The 20598-nt window shown below is 51.6% G+C and overlaps 1 protein-coding gene across 4 annotated transcripts; it reads right to left on the reverse strand.

The window, feature by feature from the left end:
* Positions 1 to 288: 288 nt before the first annotated feature.
* TCOF1 (treacle ribosome biogenesis factor 1) lies at positions 289 to 20102 on the reverse strand. Of its 4 annotated transcripts, XM_059859832.1 has the most exons (18): positions 19965 to 20102; positions 19368 to 19423; positions 16625 to 16767; positions 15820 to 15926; positions 15171 to 15522; positions 14260 to 14345; positions 13590 to 13802; positions 12726 to 12995; positions 8662 to 8836; positions 8373 to 8515; positions 6357 to 6530; positions 5740 to 5971; positions 5425 to 5513; positions 4510 to 4738; positions 2932 to 3528; positions 1794 to 1891; positions 1264 to 1300; positions 289 to 815 (listed from the first exon to the last, which is right to left on the reverse strand). In XM_059859832.1, the coding sequence occupies exons 1-17, from the start codon at positions 20073 to 20075 to the stop codon at positions 1268 to 1270; spliced, it is 3108 nt and encodes a 1035-aa protein (XP_059715815.1). In that variant the 5' UTR covers positions 20076 to 20102; the 3' UTR covers positions 289 to 815; positions 1264 to 1267. The 4 variants fall into 4 exon arrangements, with proteins under 4 accessions (XP_059715815.1, XP_059715816.1, XP_059715814.1 ...); XM_059859833.1 differs by having other exon boundaries at positions 289 to 1300; positions 5425 to 5510; XM_059859831.1 differs by having other exon boundaries at positions 289 to 1300.
* Positions 20103 to 20598: the final 496 nt, after the last annotated feature.

The raw sequence follows: 20598 nt of genomic DNA on the forward strand, positions 1-20598 counted from the left end.
ACTCCAGCAGGGCTTCATGTGCCATTTGCAGCTATCCGAGGTTATAAAGAAATGAAACTTAACAAAAAAGGGATAAAGAAAAATCTCTGCAGGCACTTGGACAGCTGTATCTCCACCCAGGACTGGCTGTGTTCCTTGTCCCATTCCTAGACCATCCCTTGGTTTGATTTCACTGGGACCCTGGGGTGCCCCTGCCCCAGACAGGCAGACACTGGGCTCTTCTCTCCCACCCATAACATCCTCCAGAGCCAGCCAGCCTTGACCTCCCTGAAAGAAGCTGAAGAAAAATCTGTTTGTTGTTTTTTATTTTGTGTTTCATAAAAAAAAACAACACAAAAACTGACTCTGCCTTGGCTGAGAACAGCTGCTGGACACAACTGTTCAGTGCAACTCCAGGGACATGATAATCACTGCTGTCAGAATAAAAAGGAAACCCAAGAGCTTTCTTTGTAGTAGCAAAAGGACTGACACCACAAGTCACAGGAGAAAGGGGAAAAAAGGTAAAAGTTTTTCTCAAAAATATAGCTCTGTGGTAAGAGAAAGGGATAGCTGGGTGTCAAACAAGGGGAAAAGCAGTTTATGCTCTGTTCTGGTCAAACTGCCTCCTCCCATTCCATTTGGAGGGACTATAAACACATCTCTGAGCCTCAGCAGGGCAGGAGGCAGAAAGTTACACAACTCTGTTCTAAAAGTCACAGTTAAAAGAAATTATAAATTACTATTTTAAAAAATGTTGGAATTCTCCAGGTGAGCTTCCTTTTCCTCTCTTCTGTTTGATCTTCACCCATAAATCTTTAATCACAGGAATGCGGTACCTTTAGGGAGAGGAGTTAAAAGTTAGGGATGGGGAGGAGGAGAGCAGCCTTACAGCTGAGCAGAGTGTGGGCAAAGGCATCTGGTCCACTTGCAGGTGGCTACATCACCATCTAATCCCCATCACTTTTCCAAGCTCCCTGGGGTCAGCAGGGACAGACAGACACTGCCAGAGGCCACTCATCTCTGCTGGTGACAGAGGTCAGCAACACCCAGGCTGGACATCTCAGCAGCTAAAGAGTTGAAGTCAGACACATCCAGAGGAGCCAGCACATGGCTGCACGACATTCCTCACACTGCTCCACTCCCTGGCCCTCTGATCCAAGGCCAGGCTGGCTCAGGGAGCTCTTAGAGGGCACATTGTCTTCCCAGATCTGGCCCAGGAGTTCTGAATGTGGCCAAGGTTATGCCGCTCAGGGTACCAATGGCCCGTCCCCACAGGCCATGTACCTTCTCACAATCCTTCAGGCTCAGCTCCTTTCTTCTTCTAGAATGGAAAGGGGGAAAATACATCAGTATCATTTGCACCACAGACATGAAGGACCCAGCAAAGCCAGAGAGTTTTCATGGCCATGTCCCTGTAGAGGTGGCAGCCACCACAAGGAACATCCTGTAGTCTCCCTCTGTCACCCCTTCAAGCCCTTGGGATGGGATGCAGAAGTCTACCAAGCCCTCAGGAACTCCAGCTTCTGCTGAGAATGAGATGAGCAGACAGCTGGAGAGCAGCACTTCTTAGATAGGACTAAGTCCTTTGCCACCAAAAGGGTCCCTGGGTTTGACCATTCCAGGGAGAGGAATCTCCTAGGGCAGCAATACAGGAACAAGCCCTTTGAGTCACTCTAACCCCAGCCAAAGGTCAGGGTGTCTTAAGACTGGCCACAGTGAACTATAGGCTTCCCTGCACTGCCAGCAAGGCCAGGAGATGGCTCTGTTCCTTCTCCAGCCAGGATGAGCACCACAGCCCAGGGTGTGACACATACCTTCTTTTTCTTCTTGTGAACCTCAGCAGAGCCATCTACTACAGGCCCCCCTTCCAAAGATGCTTTTTTGTTCTTCTTTTCTTTTCCAATCTTCTTTTCTAGGAGTGGGAAAGAAAAGCCAGCTAAGAGAGGGACTCTGGTATTTTCAGCCTCTGAGAGGGAGCACAGACTGTTAGGAGCATCTCCAGTGAGATTTCGATTACATCCAAACCTTAGCAAGATTTCCAGAGCAGGAATTGGGTGAAGGCAGAGCTCTACCACAGGCAGCTGCACGCAGGGATGTTTCCCTAATACCCCTGAGCCAGAGCAGCTTGATCCCACCATCTGTGCACACACATGGGTGGAATTACACAGAATTTCCTTCTTTCCACCTCCTGCTGCCCACCTGCTCCAAGGAACTGCTTCAGGGCTGGAGTAGATGGGCACATGCCAGAAATGAGAGAGAGGGGAGCTGCTGACACAGGGTGGACATGAGGTTCAGCTCAGCACAACTGCTCTAAAGGCTCCACTCATTCCTGTTAAACAGCTCACACAGGGGCCAATAGACAAGTCTGTCTCCTCCAAAAATAAGGGCTGTGTTTCAACAGAACAGAAACACCAACAGACCTGGCCCAGCCAATCCACTTCCCCTCCCCAATTTTTCTTTAAATCCTACCAGATCCAGCACAAAACCAGCTCTGATTTGCAAATACAGGCTGCACTGCAAAGAAAAAAAAATGGACTTTGGATTAGGGCAGAGAGCAGGCCCCTACAGAACAACAAGCTGTAGAAGGGTCAGAAGTGACAGGACAAGAGAAAATAGACTCAAGTTGAGCCAGGGCAAGTTTAAGTTGAATATTAGGGAAAAATTCTTCACTAAAAAGGTTGTTAAAACACTGGAACAGGCTGTCCAGGGTAGCAGTGTGGTCACTAACCTTGGAGGCATTTAAAAGATGTGTAGGATGGACCTAGGTTAATGGTTGGACTTGATGATCTTAAGAGACCTTTTTCAAGCCACATAACCATTTCCATGAGGGAAACAGCCAAGCAGGAAGCCAATGGGAAAGTGGGTGCTATTTGCAAGGCCTTGCACCAGAGGCTGAAAGTGCATCAGCTGCAAGAACCTATTGCAAACTAGGCCCAAAGTGTAGATGCTTACTTTTAGCTGCTTTTTTCTTTTCCTTGCTGCCTGCCACCTTCTCCAGGTCACCATCTGCTTTCTTCTTTTTCTTTTTGGGTACTTCTTCATTAGCTTGCCCTTTCAGTTTCTTCTCCTTGGGCTGCCCCACAGCCCCATCCTCTCCCGTCAGCTTTCGCTTCTGAGACGTTTTCTGCTTCTTGTTCTCTTTGTCTTTGCTCTTGGATGTTTTCACAGCCTTGTCTGCTGTGGAGGATGGTTTCTTTTTCTCCTTTTCTTTTTTCTCCTTTTTCTCCTTTTCTTTTTTCTCCTTCTTTTTCTTCTTCTTCTTTTTCACTTCCAAGCCCTCTACTGTCTGACCTGCAGGGACTTCAGCAGCAGTGGTGACCTCAGTTTCACTCCCTGAGCTTGCCTGCTGTGACTGTGGGATGGAGAGCAGGGCATGTGATGATGCTGGGGTCACTTGCACCTCTGTTGCCCCAACATTGTTCTCTTTTGTTGCCAGGGTTTTCTTCAGTGAGGAAGCTTTGAGGCTGGCATGACCTGGCTCTGTTTTTCCTGCCACCTTCTCTTTGTTGGAGGCTTCTGTAGCTTCCTGCCCTGAAGGGGGGTTGTTTTCTGCAGAAACAGACAAAAACAGAGAAGACAACTCAGGGAGCATTCATTACACAGACTAGTCACAGGAGGATGGAAATATGCATTTGAAGAGGAGCATCCAGTTCTTCTCCCCGCCAAAAAAGCTTAACTTGTTGGTATCTGTAGCAGAGTCAGAGAAAGACGCCTCAGCCTGAAGTAGGTGATAACAGCCACAACAGCTCTGGCTGTCTGAGATGGGTGAGCATAGATGGAGCAGTCCTTCCCCAGGACACCATCCCCAGTGAGTTGGGGACTTCCCAAGGTGGTGGGGGTCTCCACACTGACTCCTGCAATCACCACCAATGGCCAAGCCCAGAGCCCCCGGCCCCTCCTGAGCCCCAATATATGTAGTTCTGACTTCAACAGCCCTTGGCACAATTTCATGATGTGCCCAAGGGACCAACAGACCAATCTGAACTTCTAGAGTGGCGAGAGTTCATCTGAAGGTGCCAGGGTCACACCAGAAGCAGCTTTCGGCTCCAAGTTTTACAATTTGCCAACAAACCAGGGAAATGGTGGGACATTTTGTTTCTCCACAGGTCTTCTCGCTTGCTTCCCCTCCTCTGCTCTCCAGACATGCAGCAGAGCCCACACAGCCCAAGGAGATACCAGCACTGTGCAGCAGATGTTCTTCAGGCACTGTTTGAGCCCTCCACAGAAGCCAGCAATGCAGTGTGCACTGGCTCCAGGGAGAGCCCTACTGCTCCTGTTAATTACTGTGGTTAGAGCACATCTTGGAAGAGACAAAGGCACTGAGCCTTGGAGGCAGCCAGCACAAGCAGGGTGTTGAAGGAGAAGGCTGTGCTGTGGCCAGGGAAGCCAGCAGATGGCAGCAGTGCTCCATGCTGTGGTTCCATGGCGGAGACACACTGGGAACAGGGCCCATCCCAGTGCCACCCCCCGTGCCAGCATGGCTTTGCTCCCGGGCCAAGCAAATTTCCAACCTTGCCAAAGGAGACCCACCTGCTTTGTGGTTTGCAGCCACCTGGTTGTCATCTGTGTCGGAGTCACTGCTGTCACTGCTTGAGCTGTTGGCCAGGGCTGCTTTCAGGGAGCCCTTGGCGAGGGAGTTTGCAGCACTCACAGCTGCCTTCCCTGGCCCCACCTCACCTCCAGGCTGGGGGGGAACCGTCTTTGGTGCCTGGGGTGTAACTGGGGTCTTGGAGAGGACTGGGTAGCCTGTGAGAAGGGACTGAAACAGCACAGACATGCTGAGGAGTCACAGCAGGGCAGCCTCCCACACACCAGACATGCAGCTCTGTCTCTGCTGCTATTATCTTCATACTTCAAGTGAAGGGCCCACCTTTGGCCACCTGTGGAGCCAGCTCTGAGAGCCCAGGGCTACCAGGAGAGGGGCCAGCACTGACAGACACGAGCTGAGCCAGAGGTTCTCCTTTGTTCTCACCCAGCAAGGCAGGCTGGGGGAGGCTCCTGGCCATCAGTGTGCACCCACGCACACTTAATGCACTGCAGATGTGCTGCAAGACCTGCACGTTACTTACAAAGGCAATTTCATGTCTTGGACACAGCTTAAGTTACAAACTGAAGTGGGGGAAAAAAATCCCTGCTGCTATTGGCACCGTACACAAGTTCTGGTTTAACCCTTGCAAGGTACCACATCCTGCTGTCTATTCTCCCAGGGAAGGCACCATGAACCCTGGACCCAAGGCCTGGCTGCCTGGGGAAGCTTTCCAGGTTCAAAAGCTTCTCTCTCTCTGCCAAAAGGTCTTGCTCACACCACTGCACTGGGGAACCCCCACTTCTCTGCTGGCAAACCCACCCAGCACCCTGTCTGCTATGGCTGAGAACTGAGTCTCTCAGCCCTATTTAGGAGCCAGTTGCAAGACACCAGAGGATCCAGCCTGCTCAATATCATACCTGTGATGCTGCATTCTCCTCCTCCTCACTGGACTCCGAGGAAGAGCTGTGGGCTGGCTGGGTCCCTCCTGGTTTCTGTAGGGAGCCTGCTGGAAGAGCAGAGGTCCTCCTCTTAAACCACAGCTGCCTGGGGCTGAGCTCACCTTCCCAGCACAGGCACTGCCACCAAAAGCCCTTCTGCCTCCAAAAAAAGGGGAGAGCTCTGCCAGGCTGAAGAGGAGGAATGCCTCTCCAACCACTGCCAACCTGCCATGGGCTAACAAAAGGCTGTCCCCATCCCAGTAGCACTGAGAGCATCTTCTGGAGAGAACTGACCAGGTTTGGAAGGCTCCTTGGGTGCCTCCTCCTCATCACTGTCGGAGGAACTGCTGCTGTCTGAGATGTCCTCTGCATGAGTGGGTGGCATAGCCTGGCTTGGGTGGGTGTCCTGTCCTGGCTGCAGGACTGGCTGCCTTGCCTTGGCAGTGGAACCTCCTGGGATGGCAGTGCTGGCAGGAGAAGCTTTTCCCACAGGAACCGTTTGCTTTTGGCTAGAAGCAGCAGGGACCTAGGGAGAGGGAGGTGAAATAGATCTGGAAGGAGGAATAACTAACTGCTCACATCGATGAACTATAAACAGCAGCCCAGAGTAGATGGGCTTGGAGCACCTTGGCCCTTCTTCAGCTGTACTGCTCCAGTTTGTGTCACAGTCAGCCCAAGCCAAGCAGAAAACTGCTATCACAAAAGGAAAGAAGCAGCCAGCCAGCTGGGAGCCAGGAACAGAAAAGGTACCAGGGCTGCCCCTCTACTCCATCCCACAGCAGGATCACTGTGGTCAGGATAGGGCAGCCCCTCTCTCCCAGCTTCATGAACACATCCCTCAGCTGGAGATGTGGCACCAGCCCCAGGCAGACCCATCTTCTTCCTCTCCCCTTAGTCTCCTCCATCATTACCTTTCCTGCCAGCATGTTGTGCTCTGAGGCATCAGTGCTTGAGCTCTCAGTCACTCTGCTCACTGCAGGGACAGCAGGGGGTTTTGTCCTCTTCCCTGAAGGCAGGCTGGCATTTGCCTTTGCAGCCACCATGCTCGAAACTGCAGTTACTTTGACATTCTGCTGGGACAGACTCTAAAAGAGATGGGAAAGAAAATCAGGACAGAGCAAACTTGTAGGGAAAAGATACAGGGGCATACACCAATCCAGCACCAACTCCAAAGCCTTTCCATCATTTTCAGCACAGCACCAAGACCTTTTGTTTTTTTAATTCTCTCCTTTATAAACCAGTTCTGCCTCCCATGAGCCTCTGAGCAAGGCCTGTGGCACAGCCAGGAGCAGAAATAAGGGCCAGCACCCCAAAAGTGCCAAAAGCATTAGCTTGGTGCCCAAAAGACACCTGCCCTGAGGGCAGGCAGGGGAAATGTGCTGTGCTTGCAGGCTGTGAATCCCTACCCACTGCAGCATGAAAAAGTCTGCAGCTGTAAACCTGCGCAGATCAGGCACTTGGACTCCCTGATGTCTTTTACACTGTAAAAATCACACACCAAGAGTTAATTGGCAACAGAGATAAATAAAGACACTAACCACAGGGAAAATCTGCCTCCAGGTCCAAAAGCCAAGACAGATTAGGGGTCAAATTAACAATAGCAATTTTGTTGCCTCACATTTAAAAGCTCCCATCAAACTTACCATAAGAGGGGTCAAAAATAGAAAGGCCAGGGGCATGGAAACCAGGCACTGAGGACAGGACCATGACACAAATGCCAGCAGAAGAGGGAGAAGGAGCCATGAAGGAGCACTCAGCCTGCTGGTTTGTGTTACTGACGAGGCTACGTGAGCAGCTCTCCCCCTGCAGATCTCTGACAAGCTGGGCCTTTGTGGGCTGACACTTCCCCCACACATCATCTGGCTTAGGAAGGAGAAGGCCCCGCTCACCGTGCAGCCCAACGCGAGCTCTCAGCCCTCTCACACAAAGCTCAAGTTACAGCAACTGCATTATTTTATACACTCTCAGTAATATAAACATGCTTTACTCAAGGACTGCTCATGATGGCTGTCTGCCCATCAGCTGGAGGGAGACAGCCTTTCCACTGGCCACAGCCTCAGGCCAACACGGGGAAGGGTTTCCTGAGCGCTCATAATGTTCCCCTCCCAGCAAAGGCATGTGTGGGGTATGAAGTGTGCTTGGCCACCAAGCCTTAGGCTCAGAATACCAGCCAGGCCACCACCATGTGGAACAGCAGCCATGTTCCTCAGTCAGTAGGGTTTTATATGTGGTTTCTTGGGCTTAAACTGCAGCACAAGTGCAGACACCACAAGGACAGCTTCACACCAAGGCAGCTCTGGCCCCAGGGAGCTCAGCCACAGCTTTGCAGGACTGGCATGGAGACACAAAGAGACTCCAGTGGGAGAGCTGGGATCAGCTCCATGACACTCAGGGGTGCTTTCAGCACAGATATGGGGTCACCTTCCCTTCTCTCCAGCTGAAAGGCTGCAGGACTGCTGCACTACCCTCAGGGCAGATCCTGCCATCCTCCCAAGGCTTGTGGAAAAGAAAACCAAAGAACTTCAGAGGTCTGTGAGGAACCAGGCAATGGGTTGCCTTGGAGCTACACAGGTCATGGAAAGACTCTTCCTATAAGGATTTGGCTGCTTTTCCAGCCTAAATTCCTGGAGTAGAGCAGAGGGGACAGAGTCCCAGGGAAGGTCTGGACTTGCGTGTCTACTCATGTTCCTGTCAAAGCACTCACACTCTCCACTGCTCTCACACACTGCAGGATTGCTGCGGCTGAGACGTGCACCCAGAGCTGGGGTCAGCCAGACCCACAGACACAGCCAAAGAAACCTAATCCAGCCAAGGGGAGGCTGCTCTGCACTGCTTACCACCTGCACAGCCACCACCTCCCACCTCCTGAGACCTCCTGAGTGTGCAGCATTAAAGCCTACACAGCCAGTGGGTCAGCAGCTCCTCACCTGGGAAGGGGGGACTATTTCATCCTCTGAATCTGACTCCTCACTGGAATCATCACTGCTGTCCACAGCTGGAGGGGCTGTGGTTGGGGCTGAAGTTAGTGCCTTTTTCACGTTTGTTGTTTGGGGCACAGAATTGGTTTTCACTGCAGGAAAAGTGTAAGAGATTGTCACTGTAATAAAGAATTGCTCTCTGGGGCTGTCCAGAGCAGGAGCTGCTCCATGTGCAGGGGAGAGTATGAAACCCATAAGGATGCAGGTGAGGGATCCTGGCTACTACCAGGCAACTTACCAACTGCTGGAGGCTCTCTCTGTGCTGCAGGAGACTCCTCTTCACTGTCAGACGAGTCACTGCTCCCACTTTCTGAAACCTGGCTTTTCAAGGTGCTTACCACTGCTTTTTCAGACTGCCCAGCTTTAGCAGCCTGGCTCAGGTTGGGAATAGGCCCGGGCTGGTCTGATAACCTCTTAACAAAAAAGAAACACAGGCCCAGAAATGCAGTATTAGTACAGGTGTTGTTTTGTTTAGGAGTTTAAGTGCAGTTTCAGTTCAGGCTGAGTTTTGTTGCACCCTAACAGAGCTGTTGCTAACATTTTCACCATCCTTGGTGTGTTATGAGTGGAAGGGGCTTCAGCCACTGCCTGGGCTGAACTGCTGTAGATAGATGCCTCTGAATTTAGCAATTTCCTTCTGACAGAAAGCCCAAGCACATTTTACATGTGCACACAGGCTAATAGTGCTTGTAAGCTTCTAAAAGCACTAGTCTCAAGTTCTTTCTTGAGACAGAGACACTGGCTGAGGACAGGAGAAGCACTGCAACCCCAAGACTCCCATTCCAAGGAAGCCATATAAGCACAACCTAGCAACAGTTCAAGGAATGAATCAGTAGGAGTTGGGAAGCCTTGGGCCATCACACTTGCAAGATTCAGAGACAGCACTGGAGCAGCTACAGCCCAGAGCTGCTAAAGAGCTCAGTGTAGACACAGGGCTGACACAAGGGTTGGGAACACAGGGCAGGCAGAGACAGAGTGCGACTCAGTCTCTTGGAAGCTGATTTGTCAACAGGTCTAAGAATTTAGAAATCTCCAGACAACAAAACACCTCTGACACTCACTTGGGCTGTGTCATTCTGCAGCACCTGCCAACACTTAGATGTTCCAGGACAGACCACAAACCACTTTTCCTGTTGTGTCAGCACCAGGAAGCCACAGTTACCTGTGCCCCAGATTACAACTGCCAGGTGAGACTCTCTCTCTTCCTGACTCTCCTCCAAGGGCTGCAGATCACTCTCCTTCACACTGAAGGTCAGTGGTGGCAGAGGAGAGGAAGTGCTTGTGGAATGATCTGGGAATTTCCTCTCCTGCAGATATTCCCCAGGCTGGCAGTGCTCTGCACCCGCTCATTTACTCTACTCATGGCTCATGTCCGGGCTGCTCTGCCAAGGAGTACATCGTGTTTGCCAGGGCAGGGAGGCCCCTGTGCACCCTGCATGTGATGCCAGCCTGCTTTGGGGCTCCATGAGAGATTCCTGCCTGGCTGCACCATCCCTGCTATGCTGCTAATGTAGTGATACCCCCACAGCCCACAGCAGACAGCCTTTCAGGAAGATCAATCCCACTGTGCTTCCTGGCACAGCCCTGCCAAGGGCTGCCATTGGGGCACTGTTTATCATCTCCAAGCCAAACACTAAACAGACAACAGCATCTGCATGTTTATCCCATTACAGAACAGCTCTCTGAACGAGCCAAGCACATTTTGACTCTGCTTAGAGAAACAGAAACCTCCACAAGTGCTTGGGGAAGGGGGAACCGCAAACCTCACTTCTCTGTTTTGTTTTGATACCAGTGAGTCACAATCTCCAGGAGAGAGGCCAGCTTTGCAATGCTGAAGAGACACAAGTACTTGAAGCAGTCAGAAGAATTCACACACTGCTCTGAACGTGCTAACTCCTCTCTGCTGCTCTGAACACTGCTGTGCAAGGGAAGAGCCTACCAAGATTAGAGCCCACTGAGTTTTAAGTGCTTCATAGCAATGGTCTGGCCTCTCCCTCTATGTGGATGCACAGCAGAGGGCTGCTCCATTTCCTAACTTAGCAATGGAGTGGGAAAGAGCTGCCATGCAGGGGCATCATAACACAGAAAGAACATAACAGAAACCACCATAAAGTTTACACAGCCTCAGAACTTCCTGGGAGGCAGCCAAGGTCCATCCATCATCAGATGGATGAGAGTCTCAGGTGGGATCTGGCCAACAGCACAGCCAAGTTACATCCACAGAGCAGGTAACACAGGCAGAGAGCTCCTGACAGCTTGAGAGTCACAGGTACTGAAGTAACTCAGAGAGGAGGAAAATAACTCAAGAGGAAATAATTTTTCCTGCTCCCTCTCCAGCTCCCAAAGCAGAGCTGCCTGTGGCTCAGTGAGTGTGATGACTCAGCTCCCGCAAAATCCATCTGCCACTCCTGCCACTCGCTGGGTTCATTTGCATCCTGCAGCGCTGCATGACAAGAGGAGGAACAACACTGAGCCACGTGTGCCCAGCACGTTGTAAAATCACACTCCAGCACTGCCTGTGTGAGCACTGCCTGTACCAGCACTGGGACCAGCACCTCAGCTGTGTCATGGCTCAGCCAAGGGGCCACTGCCACCTGCACAGGAGGGGGAAGAGCGTCCAAGGAGGAAAAGAGACCCTCTGTCTCTTGGGAGATTTGGCCTCTCCCCACGCAGCCTGCAGTCCAAGATTAAAAGTTGCTGGCACAACTTCTGTCAGCACAACCCACGCGGGTTTTCCTGGGATGCTCAAGGAAGACACGGGTTCCCAACACATGGATGCACGTGTATCTCACACCCACTCCTTGTAAACAGAAGCCAAAGCCTGTCTATAGAGGGCTCAAGTGCCACCTTTGGCTCAAAACTCTCAGGAAAGAAGCAGCAGAGCAAAATTAGCGGTTCCAAAAGAAAAGCAGCTCACAGCATCTTTAAGATCAGACTGTCCCCCATCACTGTCCTTTCCCCCCAAAATATGCAAACACCTTATCAACTTCTTTGACTAAATATTCCTGAGTCTTCAGGGGTAAACACACCCATTAAGCAGTTCAATTTAGGCATGATGTTCATTTTAATTGTGCTAATCCACCCCCACAGGGAAAGATGAAGCAGCTTCCAACGCTCTGTATCTGTTTGGATCTTGCACAGAAGCCAGAGGAAGTTGCAGGATACAGTAAGTCAGTGGTTAGCATATGCCCAAGTAGCAGATGGTGAGGAATGAGCTAAGAAGAGTTTGACTGGGAGGACAGGACTGTGGACACAGCAAAGCCCAATGGTTTATCTTCAGGCTTCACTCGTGGTCCCTGCCTGTAGGCTACTAACATGGGAAAGAACAGCCTGTATAGCAAAAATAGAGCTCCCTCGATGACAAACTCTTCCTTGCTGACTCTGGCTGTGGAAGGGTAAATGTCAGTTTCCAAGAGGGAAGATGCTGAAGTGGTTAAATCAGCAGGTAAAACTTGCTGTTGAAAGCTTCACAGAATCAACACTGGTGGACACAAACCTACCCCAGCACATAAATCCTGCTAAAATGGACAAATCTCGATGGTTTTACAGTGGGACCTCATGGCACAGCTATCAAATAGCTGCTCCTGTCACCTAGAGCTGAATCCTCACATATCAGGCAAGAAGAGAGCAGCACAGAGCTAACTGTGAGAGAAACATCCTCCTCCACCCACCTTAGCAGACCAAGGCTATGAAGACAAAAATGCAGAGCCTTGCTGGCTCCTGCCTGTCAATAGTCAAAGGACGTGTTGACAAAGAGCCTCCTTGCAATGACACGTGAGGTTCTACTCCCAGCTTCCCTTCCTCCCTTGCAGACAGTAAGGCTACATCTCCAGAAGACTGCTTTCAGGGCACTTTCTGAAGGCCCCTGCAGCTGAAACTTGAGGCAGAAGGTCTCAGTACAATGTGCCTAGGGATGCTCTCAGGAAGGGATTTGCACCCCTTTGAGTTTAGCCATCTGAGACCATTGTGAGCTCCCAGTCCTTGTCCTTTGGTTTGAGAACTCTGACCAAACCCTGACAGGAGAGCCAAGACCAATATACCTGTGACCCTGCACACAAGACCACTCCAGAGGGGCAGGGCATGAGTGAATAGCTGGTATCAAACCACTTGCCTCCCACCTCCTCTGGTACAACTGTGTGAGACAAGTGAGGCTGTACTTGCTTCCAAATAGAAAGATCTTCCTCTCCAAGGGACTGAGAAACCAGGTACTCCTGGTGTTTCAAGATCAGTGGCAGCATTTAAGGGATAAACACCTGTCTTGCATACTCCATCCCTTGGCACTGGGCTGAATGCAGCACCTACCTTCTGGCTGATGGGCACAGGGAGATCCTCCTCTTCACTGGCTGACGAGGCAGAGCTCTCCACTGGCTTTATACTTTCAGCAGGCTTTGTGGGAGCAGCACTCCTTCCCAGTGAGGTTTTAACCTGCTTCGGCACTGTTGGTTTTGGTGTTGCCTTCCCTTGGGACACTGGAAGTGTTTTTGCTGGAGCTGCTTTGACTGAGAGTGATGCTGCTGATGTAGGTTTCACTGGGGATGGGACGGCCTGGGAGGATTTTGGAGGTGGCTTTGTCTGGACAAGATATGAACAGTGTGAAATAAGGCAAATCCCACATCAGCATAATTCATTTGCTCAGGCTACAATCAAGGGAAGAAACTTCAGAGCCCCCAAGGAAAGGCAAACCCTGAAGGAAGATTAGTGACTGGCAGGACACAAGGAATTCTTTCATCTAGCTTTCTTCATCAGTCTGGTGCTACTACCAGTCCCCCCCAGTGAGGTACAAGGCAGCATTTTGCACTCTCCACAGTAGGGAAGCTGAGCTGCACTACAGTTTGACAGATTAGACACTATTTATTGCAATTTATACCTGAGAAGCAAATCCACCATGTTAATTTGCCTCTTCAGGTGGGAAAAGAATCACTGTTTTTTTTTTTTTTTTCTTTTAAAAGTATGATGGATTTTTCTAAGAAAGGCACAATGGGTTGATTAAAGCTCAGAGCAAAGACACGGAGGTGCCTTTTAACACCTCACGCCTCCTTCCTCCCACCCCCAACATGACTTTGTGACACACTACATGCATTTACAAAATTTTCTTTTCACAGCAGTTCCTAGCTTTGAGAGGCATGCAAGGAGAGGGAGGATCTCAGAGACAGGCACTTGGGTTACCAATGGATGTTCTTCATCTTCACTGCCTGAGCTGCTGCTCTCTGATGTGTCATCTGGCTGTGCAGCCCCGGGAGCTGCTGTTGATGCTGGTTTGGCCTGGCTTGCTGCCAGGGCTGTTTGCTTCACTGCATTCTTCTTCAGGGACACTGAAGCAGCAGGTGCACTTTTCACAGGTGCTGCATTAGACCGCACTGTTTTCACAGCTGGCTTGGCCTGGGAAGGGGGAAACAAAAGGGAACAGGAGAATCAGTAACACCTCGGAAGAAAACAGTTGAAAAGCTCCAACTGCATGGAATCTGTTTTAAAGCCAGCTACCTTGCTAATTTTGACCAGGACAGGCTTTTTCAGACCCATGAGCTGTGGCTTATCTGAAGCAAGTGACTTTCTCCATGGACTGCCTGACTATATCCATCAAATTGCATACTAATCACCTCCTACAGATCCAAGGATCTCCCTCAGCCTCAGGCACTAGAAAAAACTGGAATAGAATGGTTGATGTCGGCAGGGTTTAGTGGGGCTCTCAGCCACATAGCATATGCTCTGGTCTTGGGGATCTGAAACATCCAAGGTAAGGGATGCTGTCACAATACAGCACTGCAGCATTTCCTCTCTTCTTCAAAAGAAGGGAAGTGATTTCCTAGGGACAAAGAATCCATGCTGGAGAGGTTACCTGGATGGCTGGAATTACTAGGTCCTCCTCAGAGGATGTGTCCTCGCTTGATTCCTCACTGCTGCTCTCAGCCCCAGCTGCCGGCTCTGAAACACAACGAGATGTCACAGCTGCTGCCTGCTCTGAGCCCCCAGAGCGTGATGCTAACGTGGCTTTTGAAGTCAGGGAAGCAAAACAAGCCACAGAGAGGGCTAAGGGGATTTGCAGGGAAGGGGACCTAGCCTTGCTGAAAACATCAATGGCCTGCTGGGAACAGCTTCTCCAGACAAATGCTGGCCCACAAACACCTCTCCTCAAGTGCAGGCAGAGATGGGAAATGCTTCCTGGCCCCCCTCTGACCCTATGGGGTGCTGCCCAGCCACACACAGCTCCCTGCAGAGGCACCCAGCCTGGCTGGGCCTCCTCTGGATAAGAGTCAAGAGGAGGATCATTTCCAGAACTTTAACGATCTATTTCTCACCCTCCTCCTCCAACACACACAGACACACTACAAAGCATTTAAAGATTTCCCTGAAGACTTCAAACCCCAAAATGAATCACTTTGCAATTGGGAATAAAGAGAAAACACTGGAGGGCCTTTCCATAAAGCTGAAAGTATCAGCAGCATTAGTACCGCACCTTCTCCGGACACACTACACTGTTAGCCCCAACCCCTGGGTATGTGCTGGGTGCTGCCAGACATCTTAGCACAGGATCTGCTGCTTGAAATGGGAGCAAGCACGCTGCATTCATCCCACGGAGCTCCAGAGCTGGCTGCTTTGCAATGTTCTAGCAGCCTCCCCAAGGAACAAGCATCACTCTGAGCTTTCCAGCAAGGGAGCTGAAAGGAACAAGCTGAAGGTATGTCTCTGATCCAATCTGCGGCAGAGCTGGAGCTCACACACATCTACACCACCCTGCAGGCTCCTTACCCGCTTTGGGGACTGGGGCCTTTGCAGTCGGCGCCTCCTCTTCCTCCTCGCTCTCAGATGAGGAGCTGCTGCTGCTGCTGCTGGAACTTTCTGGTGCTTTTGTTGTTACTGGTGCTTTGCTTTGTCCTACTTTGGCCACAGCTGCTGTGGCATGTCCAGGCTTCCCAGGACCAGGCAGTTTCTGGGCCTTGGCTGGGGATGGAGCTGCAGCCGGGGCATTGGGCTGCTGCTTGTTAGAGAGAACAGTTCTGTCAGCAGCAGAGAGCCCCTCTGCTCTGCCTGCTAGGGCAGCGGGCTTGGGAGGAGAATGCAGGGAGTTAGCAGCTCTGCCACCCACCACAGCTGCTGTTACCTACAGGAAATAAAGGAAGTTAGAAGGCTACACACAGATGGGGAACTAAACTGGAGACAATGTACCTGCAACAGTAATGTGGCAGCAAGGTAAGCCATAGAGCTCTAAGGCAGTGTTTATGGGAGCTCTAAGGCAGTGTTTATGGGACAGATATCTAAGAAAAGGCTTATGACAGCATAGGAGGGTCATTTAAACATGATTTCCACCCCAGGACACAATTCTGCACATGCTGAGGAGTCTGGGACAGTCCTGGCCTCAGAGTACCACCAGCCTTAAAAGCCAGGAGCGTTGCCTTACCGTCACTGCACCTTTCCCAGCCAGATCCTCCTCTTCTGATGAGGACTCATCTTCCTCACTGCTTTCTATATTCACTACCGAGTTCGTGGCCAGAGGAAGGCTGGCTGCTGCACAGGAGAGAGCCACAGAGCAGCTGTGTCAGTGTGTTTCTCACACCAACATGGTCTCTGGTTCGCAGGAGGGCCCCAGCAGCAGGGCAGAGTCCCATCTGCACACCGGACCCAAGACCATCACCACTCCACCCCATCCCTCTCCCAGCCACCAAGACACAGAATGTCTCAAGATCTGCACTTTTCTAAAGGCTGGTCTACAGCAGATCAGACTGATCTGCCAAAATATATCAGACACAAGTTTTTGTTAGACTCTGCAAGCCAACACCTCCCACATCAGCTGCACCCAAGATCTATCCCCAGCTCAGACAGAGGGCACTGGCCTTCCAGACCAACTATCAAGACCTTCCCTAACCCATGAAATAAGCCTGCCTTTGCTGGCCCAACACACACCTGGGACCAACTAGAAGGTGCTTCACAGTGGGCAGAAAGAGGTTCCCAAAGCTTCATCTGAGCAACAACACCCATCCCTCCCCAATGAATCATAACAGGTTTTTTCTAGTTTCAGCAGACATCTGTGCTCCTCAGAAACTCCACATGAGAAGGGGGTGCTAAAATAGTTGTCCTCTTTTTCTACGAGCACAAATAAATAGCCATCACTTCACAAGCATTTTGTCCAGCCAAGCAAGCTGGGCTGTTCCTACACAAGTCTCCAGTCCTACCCTGTCAACTCCAGGGAGATAAAAGGCTCCTACCATTTGCAGCTTTTGCCTTCTCTTTCTCATCCTCTTCTTTCTCTGAGCTCTCAGAGCTGCTCACGGGATCAGGAACTCTGATCTTTTCTGGGACTGCTGCCTCCTCATCACTCACATTTCTTCTCTTGGAATTTGGTGGAGTTCTGAGGGAAGACAATAGGTGTCAAAATGGGGAAAAAATATCTTGAACAAATTAGAATATAATTATTCATTTACTCTCAGATCAGGCTCCAGCCTAAGAATAGGCAGTGTAATTTCTCTACAGAGGAATTCCGAAGGGGGTGGGAAATACTTCTCTAACCTCCAAGGGACATCTCCAGTCCTCAGTAAGCTTCCAAGAGGAACATATTCCTGCAACACTCAGGAGAAATACTGAACCTAGATGATTTTTCTGTGCCCTAGGCAGACCGCTTCTTACTTTAGCAGAGAAATAAAAACATAGACAGTCAGGCTGGTGCTGGATAGAAGGCATCCTACAGAACAAATTCCTTCTCCAGGGGCTACAGCTACAGCCTCAGAGTAAGTGTAGCCCCAGGGTTAGGGCAGATATCCCAAAAATACCAGGTCCTGGTATTCCAGAAGGCCAGGAGAAGCCAATCTAAAGGGTAAAAAAGCCATTTGAACTTGGGCTCCCAAGTCAAAAGGAAAGTCAGGTTGCAGAGAGGTTTAAGAAAGGAAGTGGCTGGACCTACAGAAGATGTATTAGAAAAAGAGGAGGAAAAGAACACAAGTATTAAACACTTAAGCTGCTCAACTGGGTTAAAACATTAAGCTGGAGAAAGATTTCTCCAGGCTCTAAATCCCACTTGTACCAGAAGAGATGATGTGGCTGAAGTTACTCATGTTTTCATTTGAGAATTAAAGACAACACGTTTGTTTTATTACAAGGGTAACACTGGGAACATGCTGGTGTGACTCACACATGCAATGCTTCTCAGCCCTGGGACACACAGTTATCAGAAGCAAATATCCTCACTTCTGGGCCAGCTTAGCCCATTTTATTTGTTCATCTGTTTTAAAAACAAGATTAGTTTAACAATTTGATGAGTAAAGACTGTGCTTGGTGTCAGAGTGTTTTGGCAGCACAGCTGTAACAGCAAGTTTTGTGCAAGCAGGCTAAGCCAAAGGCATATTTGCTCTTAGAAAGTCCTGTAACTACTCCAATAATCCTTTCAATAAAGCAACAGGACAGCCCACACAGGCAGCTCTGATCCTGCAACACCATCCTGATCCAGTGGCAGCTGACAGCACAGACTGATGTGAGAATTTGTAGTGAGTGACCAGGAGCTCAGGGATATCCTGTGAGGGGAAGAAATGGTGTCTGCTAGCACTTTCCCTGTGGCATTGTGGAACATCTGAGGCCTGCAGGGCTCAGGTTGCTCCTAGGGCTGGACTGGTCCAGCTTTCCCCAGCTCCCAGGCACACTTCCACCCCCTCTCTGCATCCTCCAAGTGTAAATGCAGCCCTGGAGAGAGGCCACTTCTGGAACTGCAAATCTCAGCTTTAGGCTCAGTCTGGAAGAGTTTCTGGAGAACAGCATCAGGGGTGGCCTTGGTGAGAAAGGCAAGAGCCTCGGGGTAGATTAAGGAAGAACATATTTGGGCTAAAAGCCTATGAGCAACAGGATGTGATAAAGACAGCTCACTCACAGGAGCACTCCAGGATAAAGATACTGGCCAACACATCCCTCATTTTGACTCCCAACCAGACAGACCAGGAATAACAGATGTCTTTGTGGGGCAGGACCAGGACAGAAGGGTGATGCTGAAGAAAGAGGAATTAAACCTGATGCAAATGCCCTGTTGCCCCCCAAGTTTAAAAGCAACAGTGTCTGGGAGGGTTTGCAGCAGGCAGAATAACCAGCACGTGGGAAGGTCACCATCAGCACCCATGAGAGCAACAGTCTGCAAGAGGGAGGAACTGCAAACCCATTTCTATGCTGCTACATCCTCATCTAGACCCAGCCTTTCTCCTGCTCAGGTATGGAGGACCAGAGCAAGGAATGAGGCACTGAGCAGAAAACACCTTTGAAAAAACACTTTCCCAGGCTGCTGGCATGGCCCTGCTAAGGAGATCCTCACTCCAGAGCTCCCAACTCCACAGATTCCCAGACAACCCAGCACTGAGGCTGCCCCAGGCCTCACAGTGCTGCACTCAACATCTGACCAAAGCACAGGGTGGATGCAAACATCACAGATGGGAAGGCTTCCTCCTGCAGACCTTCAAAGGGGGGTAAGGATGGGAAGGTGTTTGGAACATGTAAGGACTTGAAAGGACAGGCTGAAACCAAGAGACTTCATCTGAGTCAGATCATCTGTGATCTATGCCAAGGTTTAAGTCCGTGTAAGAGCTCTGGCATTTAGGCACCTGCTCAGCTTCTCTGTTCTCAGGTCAATAATCCTGCAAAGCACGTGGCTCTAAAAAGAAAGTGAAACAGAACTGGAGAACAGATTTCTTACAGTAAAGCTTGACTCTGAGCTCCACAACACTCCAGCATCAACCAGCACAAACAGCATCAGCTGCTCAAAACTAAAGTAACAACTTATCTCCAAGCATAATCCTGAACATCTGAAATGAACTGCTATGAAACCAGAAGTTAGGAAAAAATTCTACTAAGCACAGTTATCATCTGAAATCGTTTGACAACATGGAATTCCAACAAGTAAAAATCATACATGCCATGCAGCCCAGACGTCAGCACAGTATGGAATCTGTTTGATATTCATTCCCTCCTGTGACTTACTTTTCCCAGTGGGTAAAGATGTCCTCGAGAGAGGTCGAGAGGGAAGGGAGCAACTTCTGTGAAAGCAGAGCGAACACCAGTCAAGCACCGGCCCCAATGTGACTCAGTTTCGGGATGTGCCCACCAGACAGAAGCAGCGACCGCGGGGGTCCATCCAAACCCCCCCAGGATAACGGGACCGTGCTCCCGGCACACACCTCCCGGTGAACCCCGCCCACTCCACGCCCCGCGGCACCCAGGGCCGCGTGTTTCCCTGGAGATCTCTCCCGGAGGCGCACGTGTTCGGGGAGCAGCAGCCCCCCGCTACCGGAGGCTCTACCCGGCGGCCTGCTAAAGTTCTCCCCGGACGGCTCGGGGCCGGGCAGGCCCGCGGGCACCGGGAGCACTCGCTGGGTGCCGGGACACCACGTGAGTCTAGGACGGACCTGTGGGCCGGCGTGGAGCCGCAGGCCCGCGCCGGGCCCGGCACCCACGTGGCGCTGCCGGTGGTCGGTGAGAGCGCGAACCGGGACCGGGCCGTGCGGCCCCGCCGAGGCCCGCGCTCCGGGTCCGCGCCCCCGCTGCCTCCCCCGCGGCCCGGATCCGGCCGCCCATTACCTGCCCGCTCTGCGCCTGCAGCTCCCGGGCGGCCCGCGCGAAGCCGCCGCGGAGCAGGTGCTGGTGGATGAGGGCGAGCAGCTCCCGCCCGCCGCCGCCGTCGGCGGCCATGGCGCGGCCCGCGTGCCGCGCCGGAGAGACGCCACTTCCGCTTCCGCCGCGCGGCCCCATGGGAAACGTAGTGCTGGGAGTGTCCGGGGGGCATCACGTGGGGGGACCCGGCGGGGGGCGGTTTGTCACCTCACGGGGGTCGGCCCGGGGGGAAAGGGGGGGAAAGAAGGAGAGCACCCCAAGGGGTCTCTCGTGTCGCCCCGGCGGGAGGTGGGGGCAACGGAAGGGCGGGGGGGTTCGCCCCATGAGGTTCTCTTCCCACCCCCTCGGCTGGGGATGGGGGCAGAGAAGAGCGGGGGTCCCTCACGGTGGGCCCGCATCGCTCTGGCAGGGCATGGTGAGCAGGGAAAGGGGGGCCAGCCCACGACCGCTCCCTCCATCGCCCTGAAGGGGATGGAGAGCCAGGAAAGAGTTCACCCCGTGGCCTGAGCCGGGCGCCTCACAGCCCTGGGCGGGAGATGGAGGCGAGCAGAGAGCGGGGAAGAGAGAGAAGGACGAGCCGCCCACCAGCGGGGGCGGCACA

Source organism: Haemorhous mexicanus, chromosome 15 (genome assembly GCF_027477595.1).
Source record: "Haemorhous mexicanus isolate bHaeMex1 chromosome 15, bHaeMex1.pri, whole genome shotgun sequence".
Taxonomy (NCBI): Eukaryota; Metazoa; Chordata; class Aves; order Passeriformes; family Fringillidae; genus Haemorhous; species Haemorhous mexicanus.